This window comes from Taeniopygia guttata, chromosome 24 (assembly GCF_048771995.1).
Source record: "Taeniopygia guttata chromosome 24, bTaeGut7.mat, whole genome shotgun sequence".
In the NCBI taxonomy this organism is placed as follows: Eukaryota; Metazoa; Chordata; class Aves; order Passeriformes; family Estrildidae; genus Taeniopygia; species Taeniopygia guttata.
The window spans coordinates 7193526-7218614 of NC_133049.1; the positions used below are offsets into that span (position 1 = coordinate 7193526).

Consider the following 25089-nt stretch of genomic DNA (forward strand, 5'->3'; position numbering starts at 1 on the left):
TGCAGCAGCCTTTGGGTGCAGAAGGGCAAGGCTCCCAGCTGGACACCTCTTCCCCCAGAGAATGGCTTGGGTGGCATTAATCTTGGGTTTGGTTAATCTGCAAAAGCAAGGTCGGGGCTGCAGTTGTGGCCCCTGGAGGTGCCGGTGCGTGGACGCCAGCCCGGCACCGCAGCACTGAGCCCCTGGGGAAGTGGGATGGATCCCCAGGTAAGGCAGTCCATCCTTCTGCTCGTACTGACTCTGTGATGGTTTTCCTCCCCCTTGGTGACCCGTGTGGTTTTTATAGAATACCACTTTTATTCTCTCTCCTCTTCTTGCCAAGCCCTCGAGGCTTTCTTAGGCAGTTGAAGAAATTTATGCATCAGAAAAATCCTGGCAAGGGAGGGTAGATTTTCTCACACTTTCATTGCTGTTCTAATTTAAGTTTTGTCGGCTTTATTTTTTTTTCAAAATACTTTCTCTTCCACTTGGATTTATGGCTGTCAAGTATTTACTATCCTTCTTTATTTTCATCATGTCCATAAGATTTCTGCAAACATTTCTGAGATCTGTCAGTGCCTCCTTGGCAGTGTGCCCAGAGCTGGGGCGTGGGGAGCTGGACCCCGTCCAGCTCGGCACCGTGGGCAGGACAGGCACCCAGCGCCGAGGAGGCTCAGGCTGCCCTCATCCTCCCTGGTAGCCTACATCCCCATCCACAGTATTTTCTTGATTCCCATAGTACTTGCTGGATTCCCACTTCCCAGTTTGTTCTGCTGGGCACAAGGCCAATCCCTTCCCTGTGCATCAGAGGCTGGCACGTCCCTGCTGAATTCCGTTTAGTAGCTATTCCTGCTCAGAGCCTGCCAAGCCCCTTTGCATTCCTGCTCCCCTGGGTACCTGCACTGCCTCCCATTTGCTGTCAACTGGGAATCTAATGAACAGGCTTCTCTACATTTTTTCCTTGCAGGCTATGAGTAAGACATTCCCATGTTAAATAGGACAGACACATTTCCCTGGCAGCTTGCCGCTGCACGTTTCGTGGTGCTGGTGATGTGCTGGGAATTGGCTTCTCTAGGTCACTTCACCTGGGTGTCCCAAAGCTCAGAAAACACACAGTAAAGTAATGAGCTGGGTTTGGCTCCATCTTTTTAAGACAAAGTGGTTTCATGAAATCTTGTACAGAGGTTTTAGATGAAGGGGGAGGTTTCTCCAGTTAAGCAAAGTAATTTCTCTGCAAAATTTGGCAACATAAATATTGGGGGAAGGAAGCTCAGAGGGGAAAAAAGAGTAGAGAGGAGAATTTTCTCTTTGGTATTAATACAGATATCTTGTTAGATTAGACACAACCCCCTGAAACTATGACAGGAGTGGGAAGATGCTGAAATGGTCATTTGTGAGGCATCCAGGGACACACTTCTGAGCAGCAGCTGCTGTGTCGTGTACCACCTGGGGACTCCACAGCACAAAGAGCCCTTTAAAAGCTGTACCCAGGAGCACTCACACCCTTCCCATCCATACCAAAGTTAAACTGCATTTGGGCTGTCTCAGGAGCTTCTGCTGCCCACACTGTGGCTTGTGTGCCGGTGCCATGGCAGTGAGGGACAGAGCACCAAGCCCATGTCCAAAACCAGTCAGCCAATGCCCAGCTGAGTTTGCTTGGTGCTGGATCCATCTAGTAGCATGGCTGGGATGTTGAAGCATCAGGAGCTTCTGCATCATGGCTGTCACGTCCTGTTTGGACCCAGGGAAAAGCCTGAGCCATGGGATACCTCTGGCAACATGAAGTCCCACTTGCCACCCTTGGAGCCAGGCAGGCTGAGAAGTGCTGTGCTGCAGGAAACTCCCCTTGAAGTGGAGTTGAGTGGCCTGAAGAATGCTGGAATTTTCTTGCTGAGAAAGAGCTGATCTGTCCCCTCACTGCTGCTTAAAGACATAATAATAATAGATGCTAAACAACCTCACAAAGTCAAAAGACCCTCTCCCCCCCACAAAGCCCTTCCAGTCTTTACCAGCTCTAACAACCCAGGCTCATTTCATTCCCTGAATGCTGCAGACCCCCTGCCCACGTGGGTTCCATCAGTGAGGGGTGCAGGAAGGGGCTGCCAGGTGGGCTGGGGGACAGGAGAAGGGCTGTAACTCCCTCGGTGCACAGCACAGCCCCTGCTGAGGTCACCAGGTCCCTGGCAGCTTGTGGAAGGGTTCAAACTTGACAAAACCTTGTTTGTTCTGCTGTCCAGCCCTGCCCTCAGAGCACCCCGTGGATGAACACTGAGTCTGTAGCCTCAGAGCTTTCAGGTCTGCTGAGTAAGCAAATGATTTACCACTAATGAACTTTCTTCCTGCTTGCATTAGTGTTTTCAGAAAATTTAAGCTCTGGATACAGTTTCCTGTTGGGTTTAAATAAATTTAAATTGAGGAAGCCTGACAGCATCTGGGCTTGAGTAGTGCAAAAAAGTATGTGTTGTTTCTTTACAGTTTTTCTTGGTTTGGGCTTTCTGTCTGTGGATGAACTTTTGAAGATGCCATCTTGACCATAGGAAAATAGTAATGTGACTGTTTCTTTTTCTCCCTCCTCTGTAGGCCTACGGACATGAGGTGGTTAAGAGTAGATGATGAGATGCCTCAACACGTTGTAGTGTCTGGTTCAAACCTTCTCATTAGTAACCTAAACAAAACAGATAATGGTACATACCGCTGTGAGGCTTCCAACGCGGTGGGGAAATCACATGCGGATTACATGCTGTTTGTATACGGTACGTGAGAAAACCACCGTTCTTCTAGACTCGTTTACACGTAATTGCAACATGCCCTGCTCGGAAAGCTGTGACAGAACTTAACATTTGCTCGATGCCCGATTTGCAGGCAGCTCCTGAGGCCCCGACGCCGTGCCGGGCTGGGCAGGGGCTGGGAGGGCACGGGGTGCTGCTGGGGCTCTCGGCGTGGGCAGGGGCACAGAGCCCGTCCCTGCTGCCAGGTGAAGCCAAAGGAAAAGCCAGAGCAGGGGCGTGGGGAGAACTGTGCAGTTCTCCTTGGACTTCTCAATGATTCCTTGTCCTTCTGGTAACGCCTCCTCCAGTGGCTGGAACAGTGGTCCGAGGGGTTCCGAGCCTTTCACTAGAGAGTTAATCAGCCAGCATCCCCAGATAATTACAAACCAGTAAATAAACTGGAAGAATGAGGTGCCTTCAGCCTGTCTGCACAGCTGGGCAGACACTAAAACATGCCTCAGCATCTTTTAAAGTGCTGTTAAGTACCTGCTTTAATTCTTCCTTTCCTCTGCATTACTTTGGCATTGCTGTGAACCTCATGCTCCTGCCATGAGGTGTTGCATGGAATGGAGATTCAGGAGGCACTTGCAGAGCAATCCCCCAGTTTCATGATGAGCTGTTCCTTGGGCTGCATATTTAAACTTTCTCTGTTAAGGGCGGTTATGTGTGGCTGGGCTGAGTTCCTGGTGGGTCTTGGTCTTTTTCGACCTGAACGATGCTACGGTTCCACTCAGATGGGACAGAAACTCGGTTTGAGGTTTGTTCCATGCAACAGCCGCCTGAAGCTCTGCAGTCTGAGCGCTCTGGTAGCTGCTCTGATCCAATCAAAGAGTGGAGAACCTCCCATACCTCTCCAAATGCCAGCTCTGCAGGAATGATTTTAAGCCCAGTCTTAGAAACTCGACTAAAGACTCAAGATAGAGACAGCTTTGACCTTATACAAAACTCATGTCCCATATAGGTAGTTTTTCTAGTGCCTCTCGCTCCACAAGACCCCAGTTTACAAAATGAAGTCATATAGGCAATTATGATTGGTGATTTGCATGCTCACAATATAAAAAACCCACCTGTTTACATCAGTGTTGAAAGAAACAACCAGTGTTGCAGAGAGCAGGGCACTTGGAAGAGCACACAGGCAGTTCCCCACGAGATGGAAACCACGAAAGCTGCTGCCATAAAGCAGCTGTGGGGCAGGGGTAGTTCTGTGTACCCATCCTGGGCCAAGGCAGGGCTGGGGGCCCCCCCAGCATTACTGACCTGAGGTTTAGAGCTCGTGGGCAATCTCACATAATTATGCTGCATTTTGGATGTGAGCAGGAATAGACAGCACAGGACTTCCTTGGGGTTGCTTCCTCTTGGGATTAAATCCCCAGGAGGAGACCCAAGATAGCATTACTTGGAAGGAGATACAGGTTCCCAGGGGATGGAGACATGTGGGTTCCAGCCTAGGCATCTGGGAGATGTGTTGTCCATGTAGAGGAGGGCTGCTCGTGTGCAGAGGAGGGTTTTACACACCCCATCACCTCCAGTTCCTGCACATCTGGGACCATCCTGCTAGGCTCTGCCACTCTGGGCAGCACAAGGAATCCTTTTAAGCCTTGATTTAAAAGGGAGGAGTCCAGAGTGGGGAGGGGGTGGTTGGGCTGTGGCCTTCAGCTGAATTCTCCTGGTACAGAGCCCAGCTGGAGGGGGGGTTCAGCATGGGGGGCTCACCCTGCTCCGTGGTGGAGCTCTGACAGCTCTGGCCCTGGCTTCTTTCACCAGCAGCAGCAGCAGCCAGTCCCCAGCAGCATGGGGTCTGTGTCCGTGCAGCCACGTCTCTGTGGGCACGGTGGGAGCCTCGGTGGCCCTGCCTCGCTGTCCCCACCAGGCCAGCTGGGTCTGCTCACGGTGCAGAGCCCCCAGGCCACGTTAGAGTGGGAGCTGGGGGCTGCAGACGCGGAGCAGGGGCTGGCACAGCCCTGGGAGAGGCAGCATTCAGGCAGTCCCATTCCAAGGGACATCTCTGCAGGTCGAGGGCTTGAGGTGGCTTCAGCAGCTGAGCTGTGCCCAGCACCTCCCCAGCTGCCCACGTGGGATGGGGATATACAATCACATTGACACACACTGGACACATGCTCATTTCTAAAATTTATTTTATGCTTTTTGTCCCCATGGGCATGGGCAGCTCCATTAGCACTACAGGGTTTTTTGGGTTTGGTTTTTTTTTGCTTGTATGGAGGAAGAGCCCACAGCACAGCCAGTCCCAGGCTGGTCAGTGTGACCCAGCAGTGCTGTGCCTCAGCTGGGAGGGTCCCCACTGCTCCCAGGAGATGTGTGGGTCAGGAGTGAGAGAGAAGCACAGGGGCAGAAATCCTTGGGATGTAGAGGAAAGACAGTGACTGCTCGTAGCACAGCAAACTATGAGGTGATGTTCCTTAACTCTTGGGAAGTTGGATGGAATATAATAATGGTGCAGTATATAATTAAAGTTCAGATATCTTAATTAGGGGATCCAAGGGAGCTCGCTCAGAGATAAAAGAGTAGCAGATGTGTTAGTGAGGAACAGCTGACGTGCTACGGCGGAAACCTAAAATCAAAAGCCCATGAAAGGTTTCATGCTCTATTATTGCCGAATGAATCCGTAGTTCAAAGTCTTTCTGACTACTTAGTGCATTCAGTTTGATCATCTGGGCATTGATACATATTTTTTCTTTTACATCTTCTCATATCTACCTTCTCCTGCCCGATAGTTTTGATAAGGATGTGTTCCTGTGTGTAACATCAATCCCGTGACGAGCAGCAGGGTTTGAATCTCAACAGGTCCAGTCCATCTGAGAAATGGTCACAGAGAGAAACATCTCATTAACGATGCCCTAGTAGCAAAAACAAGAGTGTGCAACTGAAATTGTCAGAAAAATATTGACTCTTTTTTTTAATTAAAAGATCTTGGTGGAATTCCTCATACCTGGAAATTGATATTCAGCAATGGTGTTGTTCCTTTCTCTGTATCCCTTACCGTCTTTGAAGTAGATTTTAACATCCTGCTGCCGTGTGTTTGTAGAGGAAGAGCAGTGAGGTTCACGGCCCTGGGAAGACAGTGAGATCTGTTGGTGTGCTGTTAATGTTAGGCTGTGAAGCACAGCAGGGCCCCTCACACAGCCCTCCCACCTGGGTTTGCAAATGTATCTGTAGACAACCACCAAAGCACCACTGTGTCTCTCCTTGTATGTGCAAACTGGTCTTTTTGTCGTGGAAAGCGTGCAGTTTATTTTCCTTATGCCTCTCCCATTCCATTTCTCTCTCTCATTGACTAATTTATGCTGGGTTTTATTTATTTTTTTTAGCATTTTAGAAGGCAGAAGTGGGGAGAAGCTGGGGCCAGGTTCTCCAGCCTGGGTAAGCGTGGGTGGAGGATCTGGCCCCGCTGTCCCTGCTGGGCTCCCCCCGGGGATTTAGCCAAGGAAGGGCCCCCAGCCCCCGCGCTGCTTCTTAGCATCCTTGTTTTCCTCTGATCACGGTTGACCGCTGTTGTGTTCTGCTTGTTTTTTTCTTAATTTGCTTTTTTATTATTTTCCTTTTTATATTTTATCCAGATCCCCCCACAACTATCCCTCCTCCCACAACAACCACCACCACTACCACCACCATCCCTACCACCATCACAGGTATGGTACCTTCATAACCATTGGAAATGTCCTGAATGTTTATTGTCTTTTATGTATATAAGCAGAGCATGAAGCCTGGGGAAAAACAACAAACCAATCACTTGCAGTACTTTTTTTCCCTCAAATACACCCACCCACAGCACGAGCCCTGGTCCGGCAGCTCGGCGTGTCAGACAATCCTTGCTGTGGGTGTGGGTGTTCCTGAAATGTGGGAATTGTCATGGCAGGAAAAGTGATTAGTTTGGTTACTGGTGGCCAGCACTGGGTACTTCAAATGCAGGATGCCAAAAGCCTTAGAGCTCCCTTAGCAGGGGCAGTCATTGCAGCCTCCATCCCATCAGTATCAGTTTCTGAGCAATTTATAGAAAGTTTGGTCTTGGGCAGTTCAATTTGCCTGGTGTGACTCAAGATGCTTTTTCTCGTGCTGAGATGTTGGTATTTCTCTGTGATAAGCTTCTCCCTCACTCTCCCAGGAAAGGGAATTCCACCAGTCGTTTTTGTTGTGTGAATGCCATCCATAGGCCCCTTCTTGAGGAGCTGCCTTTCAGCTTGAGATTTTCCATGTCTTGCAAGAAAAGATGAATAAAAACAACCAGCAAGATCATGACACCTCCTCTGACACATCCTCATACCTCCTCACAAGACCTTACTCATCAGGAAAACCCTTCTGATTTATTTGTAACCATTTGCATTGTCATTTCTCTGACCTTTCCTGTTCCAACCGCTGCTTTTGCTTTTGCTTGCTGCTTTTTGTGGGTTTTGGTTTTGGGTTTGGTTTTTTTTTTGAGGCGGAGGTGACAAACAGCAGGTGAGGATGGACCATTGAATAGCTAATGGCACAAAGTTTACTGTTACTGTAAACCACCCCTTGTGTAAATGCCTTCACGTTTTATTTGCTTTTATGACGCTGCTCAGCTGACTCTCACCACCCTGCCCAGGGCGTTTCGTGGCTTCTTTTCCTTCCGAGGTTCTCGCACCCAAGGCGGGCCCCGCTGGCACGGACACGCCGGCGAAGCCTCTCCCGACGTGCCTTAACGCGCCGGTGGCACCAGCGCCTGCCGGCCTCGCCGCGCTCCGCTTCCTCCCTGCAGGTGCTTGCGGCAGCCCCGGCCCCAGGCCCGCCGGGCTGCTTGGGATCCTCTCCCTCTCCGTGCTTTTCACTTCTAGACTTAACCCGCTTTTGTTTCAGAGGAGGTTTGAAGCTTTCTCAAAGCCTCCCTGAGAGCTGTTGGCAGAGAAGCTCGGCCGTGTGTCCCACAGGCTGTACCTGGACGTGCTCACAGTTTCTTTCTCTGACGGTAACTGCTCGTGCTTTCAGTGAATTTTGGAAGGCTAAAAGGAACCATGTGTCTTGATGCTTGGATAACCCCTTCAGTTAGTCTTGCTGCCTGCAAACCTTAATGACTGTCCTTTTTCTGGGAGCTGGGTTGTTGTCAGCCTGTTGCTTTAGGGATTGCCCCAGCACTGCCTTCCAAAGCCTGGGCTGTCCTCTCTTGTCCTCACGTGCTGGGTGAGGTTCCACAGCAGTGCTTGGTTCTTCCCAATGAACAGCAGTCTGGTGGTTTGCTGTCCTGCTGCCAGTGCTGAGGCCTGTCTGTGGATGCTCAGTAGCCTCTGGGCTTTCTTTCCTGTAGCTTTTCAGCTTTTTTATATTAAAAACAAGGGGAGAGAGGTGGTTCTTGCAGTTGGAAATTGCCATGTCGTCAGCCTGGCAGAGGTCCCTTGGGGGAAGGAGCCCGTGGCTGTCCAGCGTTGTTCTCTCACCTTGGTTTGCAGTGGTGGAGGATCTCAGACTCTGGTGGCAGAACCCAGTGGGTCTGCACTGCCTTCTTGATGCTTTTCTGTGTTGGCTTTGACCTGCTGAGGAGACTGGAAAAATAATGATGTGATATTGCACCCTGATTCCAGCAGTTCCTGCTTGAGATTAGTCAGAAGAAGATTCACTAATGCTGATAAGAGAAATTATTATTTTCTTCCCTGGCACTGAGTCTTCTTGACATGTGTCTTACCATCCTCTGCCCATGAGTTCAGTGTGCGTTTCCCACCCAGAGCAGCCGAGGCTTCTCTTCCTTCTGTCATGCAGAGATGTGCGTGTGTGTCCTCTCCAGTCAGTGCTCAGGAGGGTGGAGCCACACCAGCTTCTGCCCTTCAGTACTTAAGAGACTTTGTGGCTAGAAAAAATTAGGTCAAATTAACATAATCTCTAGAATTACATAGCAGAGTAGTGTTGGAACACTTTTCAAAGCCTTGAGAGACACCTGATACCTTAATTCCCATCCTCACCCAAATGCTCCGGCGTTCTTCCTGTCTGACAGAGGCAAGGTGGGAGACAACAGGATATTCTCTGAGCTGCTGGCAATCCAGGCATCTGGAGCCAGCCCATGGAATCCAATCCTTAAGATGAGGTGGGTTTGAAATCTGCTTTGTTTTGCTTTTCTCCCCCTACTTTTAGTATAACCCTGATGTAGTTCATGTCCCCTGGAACCATGGAGTAGTTCTGAAAAACAACTGTCTTTCTTTAATTGAATAAAACATGGGCAGAGAGGCTGCACTGAAGCAGTTTCTAGCAGGTGACCCTAGAAAATTCTGCCCTTGGAGTTGTCCTTTTGATTTATTGGTCCAGGGAGTTTCTGAGGGAGCTCTTGGAAAGCTGAGCTGATGCTTTCTCCAGCGAAGGACAAGCTGAGCAGTGAAGTTTCCAGATACCATGACCTTTAGAGCTTTCCCTCTGTCACTTCAGTGTAGGTGCTTGAAAAGATGTCCTGCGTGACAGCTTGATCTTTTCCACGTATCCTCCAGCAGCATTGATATTCCGGCCATCCTTTGGTGTTTCAGCCGTTATCACTGCCAAGCCCTTTTTTATCAGTTAAATTGTCCTTGTGGCTTTCTTCATTAAGATGTACAATACGATACAGCGGAGCAAACAGCATCATTTGAATTACCCTGGAGTCTCTCCTGGAAATGCTGGGCTTGGGCAGCTGTTGTTTCCTGGGAAATAAAGGTCCTTAATCACAGCTCAGCCCTCATCTCAGCTTCACCTGCCTGTCCCAGGCCCCTGGCACACCCGCCTCCCAGGACCCACAGTCATTCATAGGTGCACATTTGCATTTCCCACGCTTTCTCCACAGGTGGAATTGCACAAGTGTCTTGGCAGCAGTTTTGGTGAAGACCTGGGAGGGACACACGCAGGTTGCCAGTGTTGCCAGCACTGCAGCAGATGCTGCTGGCTCTGCAAAGGCACTGCTCTCCATCCTTTGCAGCAGCAGGCTGGGGGCTCCCAATGTCCCCCCTGGAATGCCCATTTAGAGCATTTTTAAATCCCACTGATCCCTTGGAGCAGCAGGTGTGGGGTGTGTGTGTCTGTGTATTTCAGGGGGCAGTGGTTTTCACTTGAGAATTCCCAGAGGTGCTCCAGCCCTTTCAGTGAATGTGTGTGGAAAGCACCAAGCCTATCCTGTGGAAACAGCTCCGAGTTCCTTCCTTGAGGCTCAGGATTTGTACAAGCAGGAGCAAGCTGTCTTTGGCTTGGAGGTGTGCAGGAGCCACTGAGCTCCGAAGCAGGACACCTTTGTGTCATCCCAAGTGCTTTAAAAATAACAGCACATGGAAATGTGAACTCTGTGAGCAAAAATAAGTTGCAGGTTTTCAGAGCATTTCACATGTTGAAAAACTTCCCTAAAACAAGAAGAATTATTTTATTCTCAGTAGGAGTTTGTCCTTCCCTAATTACAGCCAGTGGTGTGAAAATCTGCAGTTGCAGAGGGTTTATTCCAGCAGTAATCCCGGTGGCTGGGGGGCAGGAAGAATGCAGTCCCAGTCACCCTCTCCTCAGGTTTCCTTGCAGTGGGTTGGTGAGAGGTGAAGAGGCAGCGTGGGGATGCCCAAAGCTCTGCGTCCTGGCAGGATGGCGACGTCGGCTCAGGTACGGCCACTTCTGCCCGGGACTGCTGCAGTGCTGACCTGATTGTGGAATTTATTGTAAAAACACATTTGCTCCCCAGCCAGCTCAGAGGGGTCAGCTTCAGGCTGTCTGGGCTCTCCTACAGTCTCTGGCTTTTCGGGGGATGTGGAGATGCCCAGGCTGGCACGTCAGCAGGCGCAGCCAGGGCTCCCGGTGTGCTCTCGGCATTCCCAGTCCGGTGTCGAGCTGTGACACGTTCAGGTGCTTGATGCCGCTGTGCAGAGACGCAGCCCAGGGATTTGTTCCCCCAAATTATTTATTATTTAACTTCTGCTTTCTGTTGAAGGTTCTGCCTGTCCCTGGTAAAATGTCAAGTTAATTTAAAGATGATTCTGCACCTTTCTGACATTTTTATCCAGGATGTGTCTGCATTAAAGGGGCTAAAGGCAGACCTTACAGGCCTGGGACAGGAAATAAAATGAAATAAAATTCAGTCTTTCAGTCCCATGTCCAGCCAGTAGTAGGCAGGACCTGTCATACGTGGCCTTACTTTTGGTGACACAGCATAAGCAGTGTACAAACCATCATCTTGCTCAGCAGAAGCATGGGTGGTGTGCAAGCTTGGGCTTGAAATCAAACCCACATCCTCCCAAATCTGTATGGAGAAACATGCAAAAGCATGGCTGGAGCCACTGTGCTAATTTCAGCCTGTTTTTGTTCTGGTCACACACAACATCCATACAAATTGTAATGATTTTTGTGAAACATCTGGTCTGCTAATCAAGCTGTCCCCAGGGCCCATTGCAGCACGCTGGACCACTCCAGGGGCACTCAGCACCAGCCTGGAGCACTGTTTAGAGCAGATCAGGGGTTCAGGAATGCAAGGGACATCTCCATCCGTCCTTGGAGGAGCGTGTGGTGTGGGAGAGGAGGGATGGGCCACTGCACTCTGGTGTTTGAGCCCCGTCACCCCTCAGCTCATGCATTGCTGCGGGATGTGACATCTGTGCTGGTGTCCTGCAGAAGTTTCATGCAGGGGAACGCTGGGAAGGGGTTTGTAGGCCTTTTCATGGGCCCCAAGACCTGAACCAAAGCAGGGATCCATTTGCAGTGCTGCATGCTGTTCCCCCAGGCTGCTGCGAAGGCAGCAACGTGCAGGATTCACACTCGCCCCGGTCAGTGCACGAGAAGTAGTCTGGAAAATCGGGAAGAATAAGAGCTCCATGCATCAGGGATCAGATTGGCTTTTGGTTTCAGTTCAGAAAGCAATTTAAAAAGCAATATATTGAATGGATATCTATACTTGCTAAAGCCCCTTTAAATTTAAAAGGCAGCAGCGTGTTTTGCCGTAGTTTTGTGGATGTGCTGCTGTAATTCTGTGTGTGCTCCTCAGCCCCAGCACTGAGTACCTCTGTGAGGCTGCAGCACTGCGGCTGCAGCATTCAACCAGGGGAATTTAATTTTGCTGCTGGGGTTTTAATATTCCTCCATCGTGCTTCTTCTGTTTGAGGCTGTGGACTAATTATGGCCAAGTTTAAAGGGCCTGGTCTGTCACACTCTGCAAACAGTTTGAAGTTGGAGAGAATCCATTTGAGAAAATGAGGAGGCTCAGTGGTGGAGCTCATAACTCTGAGAAATGTTGCCCAGCTGCCTCCATGCAGCAATTTTATAAATACGTGTGTGTATACGTGTGTGTGCCCTTGCGTAGCTGCCTAATGGGGTGGTGAGTGCCCAGAGCTTGGGTGTCATCTGAGATGTCCTTGCTGGCAGATACTTATTTTTTATGGCCAGTGCTACACAGAAGTCCCAATAAAGTGAAATTTGGAGCTTTGTAGAGGCCAATGCTTACTCTTTTGGAATGCCTTGACATTGTTCTGCTTTTTCTGAAGAGTGTGTTTAGTTCTCTTCCTATATGGCATTGGGAAGAGAAGCCTTGATACTAAGATAGAAAAGGCCATGTTGAGTTGAGTCTGTTTGGTTATATGATTTCTGCATCCTCTTGGCTTTGCTGCACCTGGTAGACCAGCCCCTTCTTCATCACCAGCTTTCCATTTTAAATGTCAGCCTTGGGTGATTGTGTTGATGTTGATGGCCTGGGGCCAGAACGGTGCTTTTTTGTGATGGCAGAGCCTTTCCTTGGCTTTGGTCAACATTAGTTAAGTCAGGAGTGTATCATAGACTTCCTATTGGTCAGCATTTGATGAAAAGAGATGGCTTTTGTTGTAGGATTTGGGGCAGAAGGCTGATCCCTGGGGAGCTCTTTGCCTGCTCTGACACAGAAGTGTGGCTGTTCTTGAAAGCAAAGCAAAAGCTGGTGGCACAAACCCAGGATTCATAAAAGCACCCTCAAAGTTAGCCAGTCCAGCCTAAAGTTACACACAGGTTGTGTGGGCATCAGCATTGCAGGGCCAGGATGTCCCTTCCCAGGTGAGGAGCAGCAGTGGTGCAGCTGGGACACACACCTGGGATCTTCAGGAATGCACTGAGTTGGTACCAAAGCACCCGTGACCAGAGAGTTTTCTCTCCTCTGCCACGTGATGATGTAGAAACACACCAGTGTCAGCACGTTCATGTCTTGAACAAAGGGTCATTCCCTGCGGGGCACTGGTGTGTACAGTCCTTCCCAAAGACGACTGGGGCTGGACAGGACTCCCCAAAAGCTCACTCTAAACTTTAACCGGTCTGTGTTTCCTATTGCAACCATCCAAACCATTTGCTAATCATAACTTTGTCATTCCAGCTGCAGCCAACATGTTGTTTGACGTGGATATTTGTTCGCACTTACAACCGCTTGAGAACTTTATTTTGTGTAACCTGTCGATCTCTGTCCCTGGACGGGGAAGCGAGATGCACTGTCCAGTTTGCACTGTTCCTTGACTAATAATCTCTTCCAGCACATCAATACAAGTTTGCTTCCAGCAGATTCTCTATTTATTGTAAAAGCTGACGTAACTTTTTTTATTTCAGGAAGACAGTAAATTGAGACTATTTATAGATGCCAAGATGCTATCTCAGGAATTAATACTCAGTTTTACAACCCCTTCTAAACAATGGCTTCCCCCCACCTCCGCCACCATTTCCCCTTCCACCATTTGCTTGGTTAAAACAAATGGGGATTGCTAACCAAAACCAAAGCAAAGCCCTACTCTTGGTCTCCTCCTGGCTTTGGAAGGTTTTCCCTGCAGCCCCCAGAGCTCCTGCAGGAGAACAAGAGCTGGCCTCCTTGAGGGTGCCTTAGATTTGGTTGCCAAGATGAGAACAGCCTACATTGGCAGTGGAAACAGGCTAATGATGGCTTGATAATCTATTATGCAAATCTTGGTACAGTTTGTTAAACTGTGCAGGGTTTATTTGTTTTGCTTCTATAATTAAAGCATGTAGATCTTTGTATCTGTAAGTATTGTGTATTCCATGTACAATTCTTGTCTTTGCTGCTGCCTCAGGAGTTCAGCCCTGGGCTGTCCTCATCTAAATTGCCAAGAAACAGGTCCTTGTTTCCACTGCTGCCTCTGCCCACGCAGGGGACCTGTCCCAGGTTGCCTGCCAGCATGTCACCGAGGGGAAACGCCGCTGTGAATTGTCTGTCCTTGCTGCAAAACCCAAGCTCCGGGCTGCTGTGCAGGGCCACGCGGTGCAGCGCTGCTCACCCCGCGCTGTTACTCACTCAAACACTGCCTGCCTCCAGCCAGGCTGGGCCTTGGCTCCAGGGATTTATTTCAGTAACACGTTCTGGGGAGCCTGCCCGCTCCAGCCACTGAACCCCACCACAGAATACCTGCCTCCGGGTGGAAAGCAAACAACCTCCAACTACTGAATAAGCCAGTAAATTGGGTAATGTGGTTACATTTGGTTTAGACCTGTTGGTGTGCAGGAAACAGCTGTCAGTAAAAGCCTTCAGATTTGGTCAGTCTTTTAAAACTGCCTGTTGCAAACTCCTGGAAGGGACAAAGCATCTCTCCATTGGCAAGGCAGTGCCCCCCAAGAAATTTCCAGTGGGATGTAGTCCATATGGAGTACAGTCAGCTTCAGACTAACAGCAAAAAAACATCCAGGATATTTTAATTACCCATAGCTGTTCAACCAGCAGAGGGACTGGTAATGTTTGTCCACAGTTGCCAGTTCTAGAACATCTTTCATGCTGATAAAAATGGTTCATTGTGCAGGTGGTGGCTGGGAAGCTGGAGGAGAGGCAGGAGCAGACTGTTCCCTAGCCAGGGGTGCTCTGATGAGGCAGTGTTTGAGTGTGTAGTAGCGACATGCCGAGGCTCAGCTCTTCATCCTGCTCTGGAGCTTCTGTTTTGTCCCCACCAACCAAACCGTTGGTGTTGGTGTTCTCTCCTGTCTCCTGTTCCCCTGATTTTGCAACCACCAGTAATTGTTCTGGCAAGGACCTGGAAAAAGAGAAAAATTTACTGTTTTCCTCAGGCTCATAGCTTTTGAACTGGAGGCATGTCTTCTAAACAGTGCAACTCACTTCAAATGCTTTTTGCCTTTCATTTTATTATTGCTTGTCACGCAATGTTCTTTGAAAGCTTGCTCATATATTATCTGTTCCATTTTTTCCATTTTCCCTTTTTTTGCATGCTGTTCCTCCTGTTTCTTCCCTTCCTCCAATCCTCTGTTCCCGTGTGTAGACACAACGGCGACGACAGAACCAGCAGTTCACGGTTGGTATCACATTCCTGTTTATCTTATTTCTCAGCATTGCTGAGTGGCAAGACAAGCCTGGGAAGGGGAAGCCAAAAAGGGAACTGGAGTCTTCAAGGGAAAACTGTGTTTCAGGTGGACTCATCTCATAAATACGACATGGGTTCTAAGGCTGGAAAGTCTGTCTGCTCTTGTCATTTCTGCTGTGAGCTCCCCAGCTGATCATCCTGGTGCCAGGCAAGCACAAGCCCCGTGGAAGTGGCATCCAGGTACAAGCGATGCCAAATGGTTCTCCACCCATTGACTGAGAGAGTCACTTCACACATGAAAAAGAAATTAATTTTTTTTCCTTTTTTAGATTTTTTTTCCTTTTAGATTTTTGAGCATTTTTCTTGCATTTTGAGTTAGTTTTGAAGACAGGGCATCCAGCGGGTCTGCTGGCACAGGGCAGCACTGGGGATTCTGGGATGCTCCACAGAGGAGCGCTCGCCTCCAAGGTCGGCAGGGAAGTTTGCGTTATTACACTGCAGAAGGAGATTGGGAAAACAAATAGCAACACTTTCCTCTCAGCATAGCAGTCTAGCAAAGTAACCCTTCTCGTCTGCTCGAGGCAGTCTAGCTAACAGCTTGACAGCTTCCTGAGCTTCCTCCATTCCCCGGCGAGCCTACGTACGCGCTGCAGGCTGGAAGTTGAGCATCCCATTTTTTTGGCACATGCTTACTTTTCAGCTGAAGAACCAAAACCTCTGACAATTTTTAATTACAGCTAATCCATGTTGGACTTTGCTGTTCTAGTTTCTTTTAACTCTGATAAATTGTTTTTTTACTGACAGAAATCCCTAGCACAGAGCACCCCATTCTCCTGCCTGCTCCCCTTGAGGCGTTGCTTGGGTGAGGTCAGAGGCAGGACTGAGTGAAGCAATCATTCAGTAGCAGTGTGCCATATCAAGTGGAGGGGCTTGCACTTCTTATCCCAAATAACTTACCTACCTGGATGCATTTTCCCACTTGGCATAAAGATCAGAAATTTTTGGGCACACTTGTGTTTTGTCTGTGTGTCGATCTCCCTGTGTGTGTTAAATGTCAAGAGCTGGCATTGCTGAATTTTGTAGCTACATGTTTGTTGATCCCTAAATTTGGAGAAGATCAGGTAGCCCTGATGGTGGCACAACTCCCAACATCCTTTCTAGGTGTTTCTGCATCAGGAAGGTCTCAGTGTAGGCATGCATTGGACTCTGCAATGAGGACAAGCTGGGCAGATGCTCAGTGGCAAACCCTTGCCCCATTTTTTAAAGCAATTCCTGATGTCTTTCCTTCTTTGTTCTGAGGAAGCCATAAAAAGCCTGTTTATAACTCGAGGACTTCCCCCCTCTATGGGGAGGATTGCAGCCAGGGAGGTGCCAGCTGAAATGACAACCTATCCCAGTCAAATGAGCTGCCACAAACATTCCTGCCTTAAAACCAGCCAGTTTGTTCTGATTCCCCCATGCTTGTCCTTGTGGGGTGCTTTTCCCGTGAAGACTCTGGGTTTCTTTCCAAGCTTGTGTTGCTGGAGTGTGTATGGAGTATACCAGGTGTTTCTGTATGTTGGCCATTTGTTCTTTCCGATGTCCGATGGGAGTGAGCATGTCTGTGAATGACTAGAAATGCATGGGCATGAATACAGCCAAATGGATTTTCTCCAAAAACGATTTCAAATGAATTGGGGGAAGGAAAAAAAAACCAACAAACCAACTGAAAAAAAAAACCAAAAACCAAACCAAAAAACAACCCAAAAAAGAGCTTGCTAGCAAAGAAAATGGAATGTAAGGCCAGTGTGGAACCAGCACAATGCTTCAATCGGGGAAAGAGGGTTTTGAGCCATTTAAAGTTTTGGAGTGTATCCTAGAGGACTGGGGGGAAGGAGTCCTGTGTGTGTGTGTGCATGTCCCAGCAGCAGCCAAGGCCCTGCCATTCCCGTTTCCTCACGGAATGGAGTTGACGGCAGCGATGCATGAGTGACCTAACGCACGAACGTTGTTAACTCTTTTGTTGAAAAATGAGAGCTTAACTGTGAATTTTCTGATGCACTTTCTCCTTTCTCTGCACTGTTCATTGCCAGAGCTCCAATAACAGCATGGTCATGGCCGGCAGGAAGGCTTGTGCTTCCGCTGCACCCCACTGGTGAAGCTGGGGTTTCCCAGCTTCAGCCCTCCCTCTCGGTGTGCCCCCGTGGGGTCAGGGTGCCCGTGGGGCTGAAATCACAGGTCCCACTGTTTGAGCTGGAATACGGGCAGAACTTGGTGGAGCCGGGAGAGTAACAGCCTGGAGTATCTGCACCACTCAGTCTGGGGGAGAAAGCGCTTTTTCTGCCATGCCCCTTCCATTTTCCTCCCTGCCCCTCTCCCCAGCATAATCAGTTTTTAATGTTCTGGCCCCTGTTGCCTCTCAGTGGCCAGAGAGCTCACCCCTCACAAGGTGCTGGCCTTTGTGGAGCCCCTCAGGTGAGACACCCAGCTCATGTTTGCCCCCTACACAAGCAGGATGTCTCTAAGCAGCCATGACCCTGGGCACACTGACTTCATGTCCATTTTTTTTCAAATTCTGCCCTTACCCTGTTGTAAGCAGAGGGCTTTAAATGCTTAGAGTGATTCCCCAGGGTGTGGGTGCTGCCCGCACAGGGCATTGTGCTTGAGGCACTGTCCATCCATCTGCTCAGCAATGGGGGGCTCAGGGCTGCTCCCCACTCCCCTGGCAAGGCAAGAACCAGGCAATGCTGCCTCAGCACAGGCAGAATTTCTGCTCATTCTCATGAAAAAGGTAGGGTTTTTAGCCATTTGGAAAAGCCTCCTCTCAAGCTGGCAAAGCAGGAAGCCTGGAGTGAAGGTTAAAATAAGGAAAACACCCCAGTCACAAGTGAAGAGTGATAAGAAAACACTTGGCCCATAATGCAGCAGGTAAATTATTTTACAGGCTGGAAATCCTTCCCTGAAGGCCTGTGTGGGTTTTGAATTGTGGCCTTAGCAGGTTTGGTACAAGAATAGGTAACACTATTGTTTTATGCTCTTGTTCCTTTTACTGATAGTTGTCAGTCCCTGAAAATGAGTTTGCTTGGCTGAAACCAAAGCCCGGCTGCACCAGAGCCCCGGCCAGTCGTACATCTCGCCCGGTGCCACAGAAAAGCATTTTCTGCACTGCCATCACCAAGCAGCTCTGCCAGCCCAGCTGCCTCCTTCCCCCTTGGAAATGCCCTACTTTAAAGTGCAGCTAATAGTGAATCCGTTCCTCAATTTATTTTACAGCTCCCATCCTTGGGGCGGTTGAATAAAACATCACAGCGCTGCCTGCGCGCGCTGCGGGTCCGTGCGGCACCGCCACGCGCGGCATGAAACGGAATCCCTAATTGCTTATTTAGAGCCTGAGACGGGAGAGAAATTGGCTTTTCCTTAAAAACTGGATGTAGCGTGGAACCCCACAGAAACCTGAATATGCCCGGAATGCCTGGTCCTCGTGTGAGCACCTTGTTGAGCTGCAGGATGCACTCACCGTGCCGGCTCTGCCTGCCAAGGATTTATCATTTCCAGGGAAATGGAGCAGAGTGAAAAGTTCCTTTTCATTTCTCTGACAGGAGAAGTGGCAGACTTTGAGTTCATCCCTTCAGAAGTGAAAAGAAGGGGCTTTAGTATGAAAGTTTAATGAGAAAATTCAAGAAATAATTTACCACCTATTTAAATGCCTCACAACAGGTTTTAACACTGGCCGGTGGCATTTGTGAGTGTCCCAGGTGCAGGGAGAAATGGAATTGTGGAATTGTTGCAAATTTTATTCTGAAAAGGATTCTTGGTTTTTTTTGCTTCATAAAAAATGCAACATTGCCCTTTTTCATCAATGAGAAAATGTAGTTCCTTGAAAGGGAACTCTCTACAGAAGCAATTTTGGAGAGAGAAAAGTTGAAGGGCTCCTCTGCCAAGTGCAGCTTTGTATGGCCGATGGTTCTGTGAGTCAACTGTTGTATTTATAGACAATTTATAGGAAAAAGGCTCCTGAAAATCTGAAAAGGACTCCCTGAAACCCAAGAGTGGCACACAAGTATATTTCCTGCTATTAATCTAAATGGCTTCCCACTTCAGGAGGTAATACCAGCATAGCTTCCTGGTTTGATGTATTTAAAAACCAGCCACTGAAAATGAGTTTCATTTTTAAAGAGCAGTGTATATATAAAAATATACCTATTGCTGCTCTGCAGTGGGGCTAAGTCTGCACATTGACCATACTGCACTCACAGCTTGGCTATTTAACAATCAGCTCTGGTAACAGTCCGTGAGCTGATGATCCCAGGTTCCCCAGTGCCCAGGGATGTGGGATCTCTTTCATGGGAATTTTTTTTCTTTGCTTATGCATTTGCTTTTAGTGGCCAGCAGCAAGGGTGAGTCCTGGAAGTCACAGCCCACGGGGTAACATTGCCCACCCCACATTTCAGTAAGTCTGGGTGGCCTCCTGGCACTGGTTTGCCCTGTCACTGGTGCTGAGATGCCCACCCAGGGATGCTCTGCCTGCAGACCCAGCACTTCCTCAGACTCCCAAACCAAGCAGCACTAATGCCCTCACAGACAGCGCTGCCTGCCTCTGGGGGCCATGACCACATGCCTCCCTGATTGCTTTACAGCTTTGAGGACACATGCTTTTCCCATAAATCCATCACATTTGGGCAAATGAAAAAAAGCCAGTTTATCCAATAGTTTGGCAGAGGACACAGCCCACAGCCTGCAAACAGGCCATGACATGCACTGCACAATATTCATATTCTGTCATTGGTAAATGTCCTGACTTGTCACCATGACCAAAGCTAATTGGATTGGGTGCAAAACTGGAGGCAAGTTTTCCATTGCTCTCCATATGCAGGACTGAAATCAGCCTGGACTAAATTGGGAAATTGTCCCCATGATGGCCAAAAGGCAGAGTCTGGGGGCTCTGCATGCTGTTATGGGTGGTCTCAATACCATGTTCCGTGTGCCAACAGTGTAGAGCGAGGAGCATTTCTGTCTGTACCAAAGGCCACGATTGCACTGGTGTCACACGATGGCTCTGCCCGTACTGGCAGACGGTGGCAAGTGACTGACGCATTCTCTTTTTCCCCCTCAAGAAATTCATGCTCAGTTCTTAAGTGTGTTGTTTTTTGTCGCTTGAGAAACGCAGAGAAAAACGAGTCTGTTTTTACTTGTAAGGCTTTACTCAGTTGCCCAATTCGGCCGAGGAGCTGGACTATGGGGATCTCTCAGGTAAGGGCTAGTCCGTAGGTAACCCGCTGCTCTCCTTCGCTAGACACTGGTTCCACTCTGATTTCTGCATCTTGGCCATGTTGCATTGTGCAGTCGCTGTGGCACAGCCATTCCCCCCATGCTCTCGCAGCTTGGAAGTGCACTCCTTTCTGTTGGGATTCTCCTCCCCGGTGGGTTTTTTTTTTTCTTTTCTTTTGGTTTTGGCACCCATTTCTGTGTGGCATCCCTGGGGCAGGAGGTGCAGGGCACCGAGCCAACCATTGTGGTTCCCTCCTAGCTGGGATTTTTTGAACACCGAATTGGAGACTGGTTGAGTTGAACCTTTGTTTGTAAAATAATTGACTGCCATGTGAAACCCCCCTTTAAACATGTGGCTGGCACTAACCCTTGGCTGCTCAGGGATTCCTCATCATAGGAACATCTGATTGGCAGTAAAAAGGAGGTGGTTGTTTCATCAGTGAGGCCAAACCAAGTAAATGGTTCAAGCCTCTTTTTATCCACACTGGACTGAAAGGGGCATAAATACATCCTCATGGCTGGTCCTTGCCAATTAGCGCTGATTGAGATTAAAGCATAACAGCATCTTCAGTGGATGCAGTTGGGTGCATTCAGAGCAGAGCCTGTACCAGTGGTACAAACCTAAATCTTTGTTCTTCACATTTTCTTATAGAAATGCACCTATATTTCCGCTCCTCCTCCCCTTGCAGATCATCCCTGCAGACTCCTGGTACCTGCCGGGCTCTGTGGCTGTGCACAGCTGCTCCAACACAGGGTGCACAGTCCTGGCCATAGGGCAGGAGCAGCCATTTGTCCCCCTGGGAAGAGCCCAGCTCAGGGGGTTGGAGCCCAGTGCTATTCCTCTTGGGGGTTCACCATGGAGCAAAACAATACCCCAAAAAACCCCCAAGTCCTCATCTTATTCCATTGAATGGTTCCCTCACCCAACCAAATCGGGAACATCTCATCCCATAAGCCACTACAGGTGTGCTGTGGCCAAGAGGTCAGAAATGATGGATTCGTTCTGGATGTTTTCTAACATTGAGCAATGCTAACAATTGTTATTGCAGGCCTGGGACAGATCCCATAGGTAAGATGCACCAGGGCTTTGGTGAACATCCCTGAGTGGATGGGAAAAATTATTTTGCTCTAGTAAGTTATTTTGCTTTTTAAAATTCTATTTTTTAAGGAAAAATACACTTTTTGGTGAATGAAGAGAAGAACCTGAAAAATATTCCTAAAAGGAGTTGCCCAGAATGGGTGTTTGCTCCCCAGCCTGTGCTGCCTGGAGGGGCTCACAGCATTCTTGGAGCACACAGCTCAGTGTAGTCCTTTTTCTGAGTCTGGAGTGGAAGCCAAAATTTCCCCCACCTTTACAGAACACAGCTCAGGCAGACCGCTGCCCACAGCAAGCACCTGTCATGTGCTGCCAAGCAGCCTTTTTGGAGCTTCTGTTTTGGCTACTGATTTTTTCCCTAAGAATTCCAAAATTTTGCTTGTTGCTCTTTAGGTTACGTCTGCCTGCCCAAAGGGTGATCATTCCTGGTCAGATGTGGTCAGAATCATACTGGGTCAGGTATGGGGGAGGCACTGGAGAGAGCCCCAGGCCCTTCTCTGCTACAGACACAGTGGCCTCTGCCCCATAGCTGCTGTTGGGAATGCCGGGAGACGGAACCCAGGTTACGTTTTTGGCCCAGGAAAGCACATGGGGGCTCTCAGATGGGTGGTCCAGGTGAGTGCTGGAGCTGGGCTCTCGGTCAGGAACGCCGCCCTCCACTCCAGCAGGAACGGGCACTGGGAGCCCTCGGCACCACCTGAGGGATGCAGGGCACGGGCCCAGCCCCACGAGGGACCGTGGCGTGGTGGGCGTGGGGGCTGCTGCCGTGTTTGCTCAGTGTGCTGTTCCTTCCAGGTACATCTGTCCCGCCCACAGCTTCAGCCGAGGCTCTGCCGACTGTGCAATTAAGTAATGCATCCCTTGCCTCCCGCCCAGGTAGCCTGAGTCCAGAGCCGTCCTCGCTCCTCCCGGCCGAGCTCTGTGTGTCCTTGCCTCTCAAAGTCCTCCTCTTGTTCCTCACATCCTGAGCCCTTAGGGTACGGAGAGGGCTGGCCTGGCACCTCTCCGTTCCTCATTCCAGCCTGGCACAGGCCGGCAGGCAGGTTCCTGCAGCACTGGGCACGGCGAGGGCAGAGCTGAGCGTGTGTGTGTGGTGCACACCTGTGCGTGCAGGTGCACACACACACACACACACACACAGATACAGACACTGCCGTGGGCTCCGGGCACGGCGCTCCAGGGACCTGCCTCGACGCTCCCCGAGCTCTCCTGGCTCTGCTGCAGAACACTGGCACCTCCTGTGAAACGGGGAGCGGTTCCCTGACCAGAAACGATCAGCGCCTTTGCAGAGGGTGCTGGTGGGCCAATGGCCATCACCTGTGAGCGGGGCTCCCTTCCCAGAGGAGTCTGTGGGAGCGGCCGTGCAGCTCTGAGCTCTGCCAGGGTGAGCACATTTATTCAAACAAACCGCATTATTTTTTACAAAGCGATCTTGAAATGGGTCGCTGAAGGGGAGCTTATTGATTGAAGAAGGATGAACTCCTCAAATTTCTCTGGTTTAAATTAGACCAAATTCAATTACGATACGACAGGCAGGTTAACACTGCTCTTTAACGGCCCCTCAATAAATTCGAGGAGGGGTAGCCTGCTCCATGCCACGCTGTGGGAATGAATAACATTATTGCTCATCCTGTCATGGGCAGGCAGTGATTTCTGTCCTCCCATGTCATGGCTAAGTGCTTTATAGTGCTCACAGAGTAACAGCAGCCTGTTCTTCCACCAGCACCCCCTGCCAAGTCCAACCTCCAGTGCTGCTCTGTCATTTCAAAAACTACTCCACAAAAGGATTGACCCCAGATTCATTTGGGAGGTGTCAGTGCAATCCTGAGGTTTCCTACCTCCAGGGAAAAGGAATAATTGGCTCACCAGGTTTTCAGGAGTGCTCAAGTGATTTAAGGCCATTAAGCATCCAAATCGTGACCTGTGGGATCTTCAGGCATACTGATGTGATAATCATTTAATAAACTAAACTGTAACCAGATTTAGGAGAGATCACTTGTTTAGGAATTCTTCAAAGCCATTGGTGTAGTTTTCCTTTCCCCTGCTGCTGTGCGGATGTTATCTGCACATCTGAGAAGCTTAGGAGCTTCAGTGGGGTCAGTGTGTATAAGCTTGTTCCTGCCCACAAGTTCAGCCCACGCTGTCCAATGTCACAAGCTTGACATTAATTTTCACCCAGAAATAGAAGGTAAATTTTTGTGCAAGTGCAGCAATAAATCCCCGTGTGCCAAAAATAATGTCTTAACTGCATTTTCATAAAAATCTCCCTCTGTTCTCTGCTTTTACAGCAGAAATGCATGTAGAGGAAGGTCAGGGTTGTCCAGAGATACCCCAAAATGTTGCAGTTGCTCTAATGTGAAGCTGGAGGGAGGTGAGGAGGAAGGACAGGAGTCAGGAGCGCCACACAGCAGGGGTTCCACAAAACCTGGGCTTTCCCACATGACAGCAGGACAGGCTGCATCTCCCAGCGCTGCCTTTGCTCCACGCCTCGGGCGCTGGGGCGCAGGGAAGGAGCTGCTGGCAGCAGCAGCAGCAGCAGCAGCAGCGATGTCAGCAGCGCTGGAGCAGCTCCGGCTCGGCCCGGCTGCTCGAGGTCCCTGGAAGGAGCCGCTGCCTCCGGCGCTCCAGGATGCTCGTGTGTGCAGAGGCTCCTGTCAGCAAGGTGAGCCCAAAGCCGCCGCTTGAGCCTCGCGGGACCCGCTGCTGAGAGCATGGGGAGCACTGAAGGTAAACGTGGGCTGACCCAAATAGGTCTGAAGCTGTTAGTGTGGGTAGAAAGGAGATTTAAAATACAGGCAGCCCGGTCCAACCCAGTCTTGCTTTTACTCTTGAGATGCTGCTGCTGACGAAAAGAGTGGAATATTCATAGACAGATCTATGTTTAAAGCCTCATTAAATTGGAATTGAGTGGAACCTTTTCATTGAGAAGTTGGAAGCAGAAAAGTCTTCCCTCTGCTAAACCTCAGTGTAAGCACTGATCCATACTATCAGAGTGCTGCTCTTATCATCACCAACATTTTTCTTGAGAGCCCATGGAAAGTTGGTTTTAGCACTTACATTGGCAGAAATGTTACAAACTTGGAGATCATTAGTACGTTCACTTTTTAAGAGAGTCCCCAAAGGCCCCATAGCTGAGAACCCGCAGGTGTGAATTGCAGATGATGATTATCAATACTTAGATGGACAATCCCCAGCTCAGCATCTGCTCCGTACTGCTCCTGATCTCTGGAATTAGTTCCTTAGTTCTGTGATGAGTAGGAGCCAGTCCCAAACCCCTTTCTCTTCTGTCTATGTGCTGTTTGCTGAGCCACACATTTTGTTTAAAGGAAAACTTCAAGGCTGCCATTCCAGCAGTGTAATCACTGTTTTGTTGATTACACGAGCAGTTGGTAAAAATAATCAGCAAAAGTGAATTTCAAGCTACCCTAGTCTCTTCCTGGCCACCTTAGAAGAGGCTCTGGAGCACTCCTGCTGCTGTACAGTGATCTGCACCGTGGGCAGACAGGCCCAGTACTGCATCCCATGAAAGCCTGGCATCCCTTATTGTGGGGCGCAGCCGTGCCAGTCCCTTGGGGGAGCAGCACAGCACCTGGAAAGACAAATTGATTTTTTTTTTCCTGCGTGAGTTCAGCTCTGGCAAGTGAATTGTACCATTACCACTGCAGTTTTCCTTTAAGGTGCTTTGGTGCAAAGCAAAGCATCAACCCAAAAATGGTTCAGCCAAGGTGCACCCGTAGCTGCAGAGTAGCCCTGAGGGGGCATGTTGGTGACACTG

At 49.4% G+C, this 25089-nt stretch overlaps 1 protein-coding gene across 12 annotated transcripts in view; it reads left to right on the plus strand.

The window, feature by feature from the left end:
- CADM1 (cell adhesion molecule 1) overlaps positions 1 to 25089 on the plus strand; it is a 132420-nt gene that overhangs the window by 101544 nt on the left and 5787 nt on the right. The window contains exons 7-11 of one of the 12 annotated variants that reach the window (XM_030291028.4): positions 2560 to 2732; positions 6323 to 6394; positions 14930 to 14962; positions 20147 to 20200; positions 22110 to 22190. In XM_030291028.4, the coding sequence (XP_030146888.1) occupies positions 2560 to 2732; positions 6323 to 6394; positions 14930 to 14962; positions 20147 to 20200; positions 22110 to 22190 (413 nt within the window). The remainder of the gene's footprint in view (positions 1 to 2559; positions 2733 to 6322; positions 6395 to 14929; positions 14963 to 20146; positions 20201 to 22109; positions 22191 to 25089) is intronic. The other 11 variants (XM_030291031.4, XM_030291032.4, XM_030291030.4 and 8 more) reach the window with 11 other exon arrangements.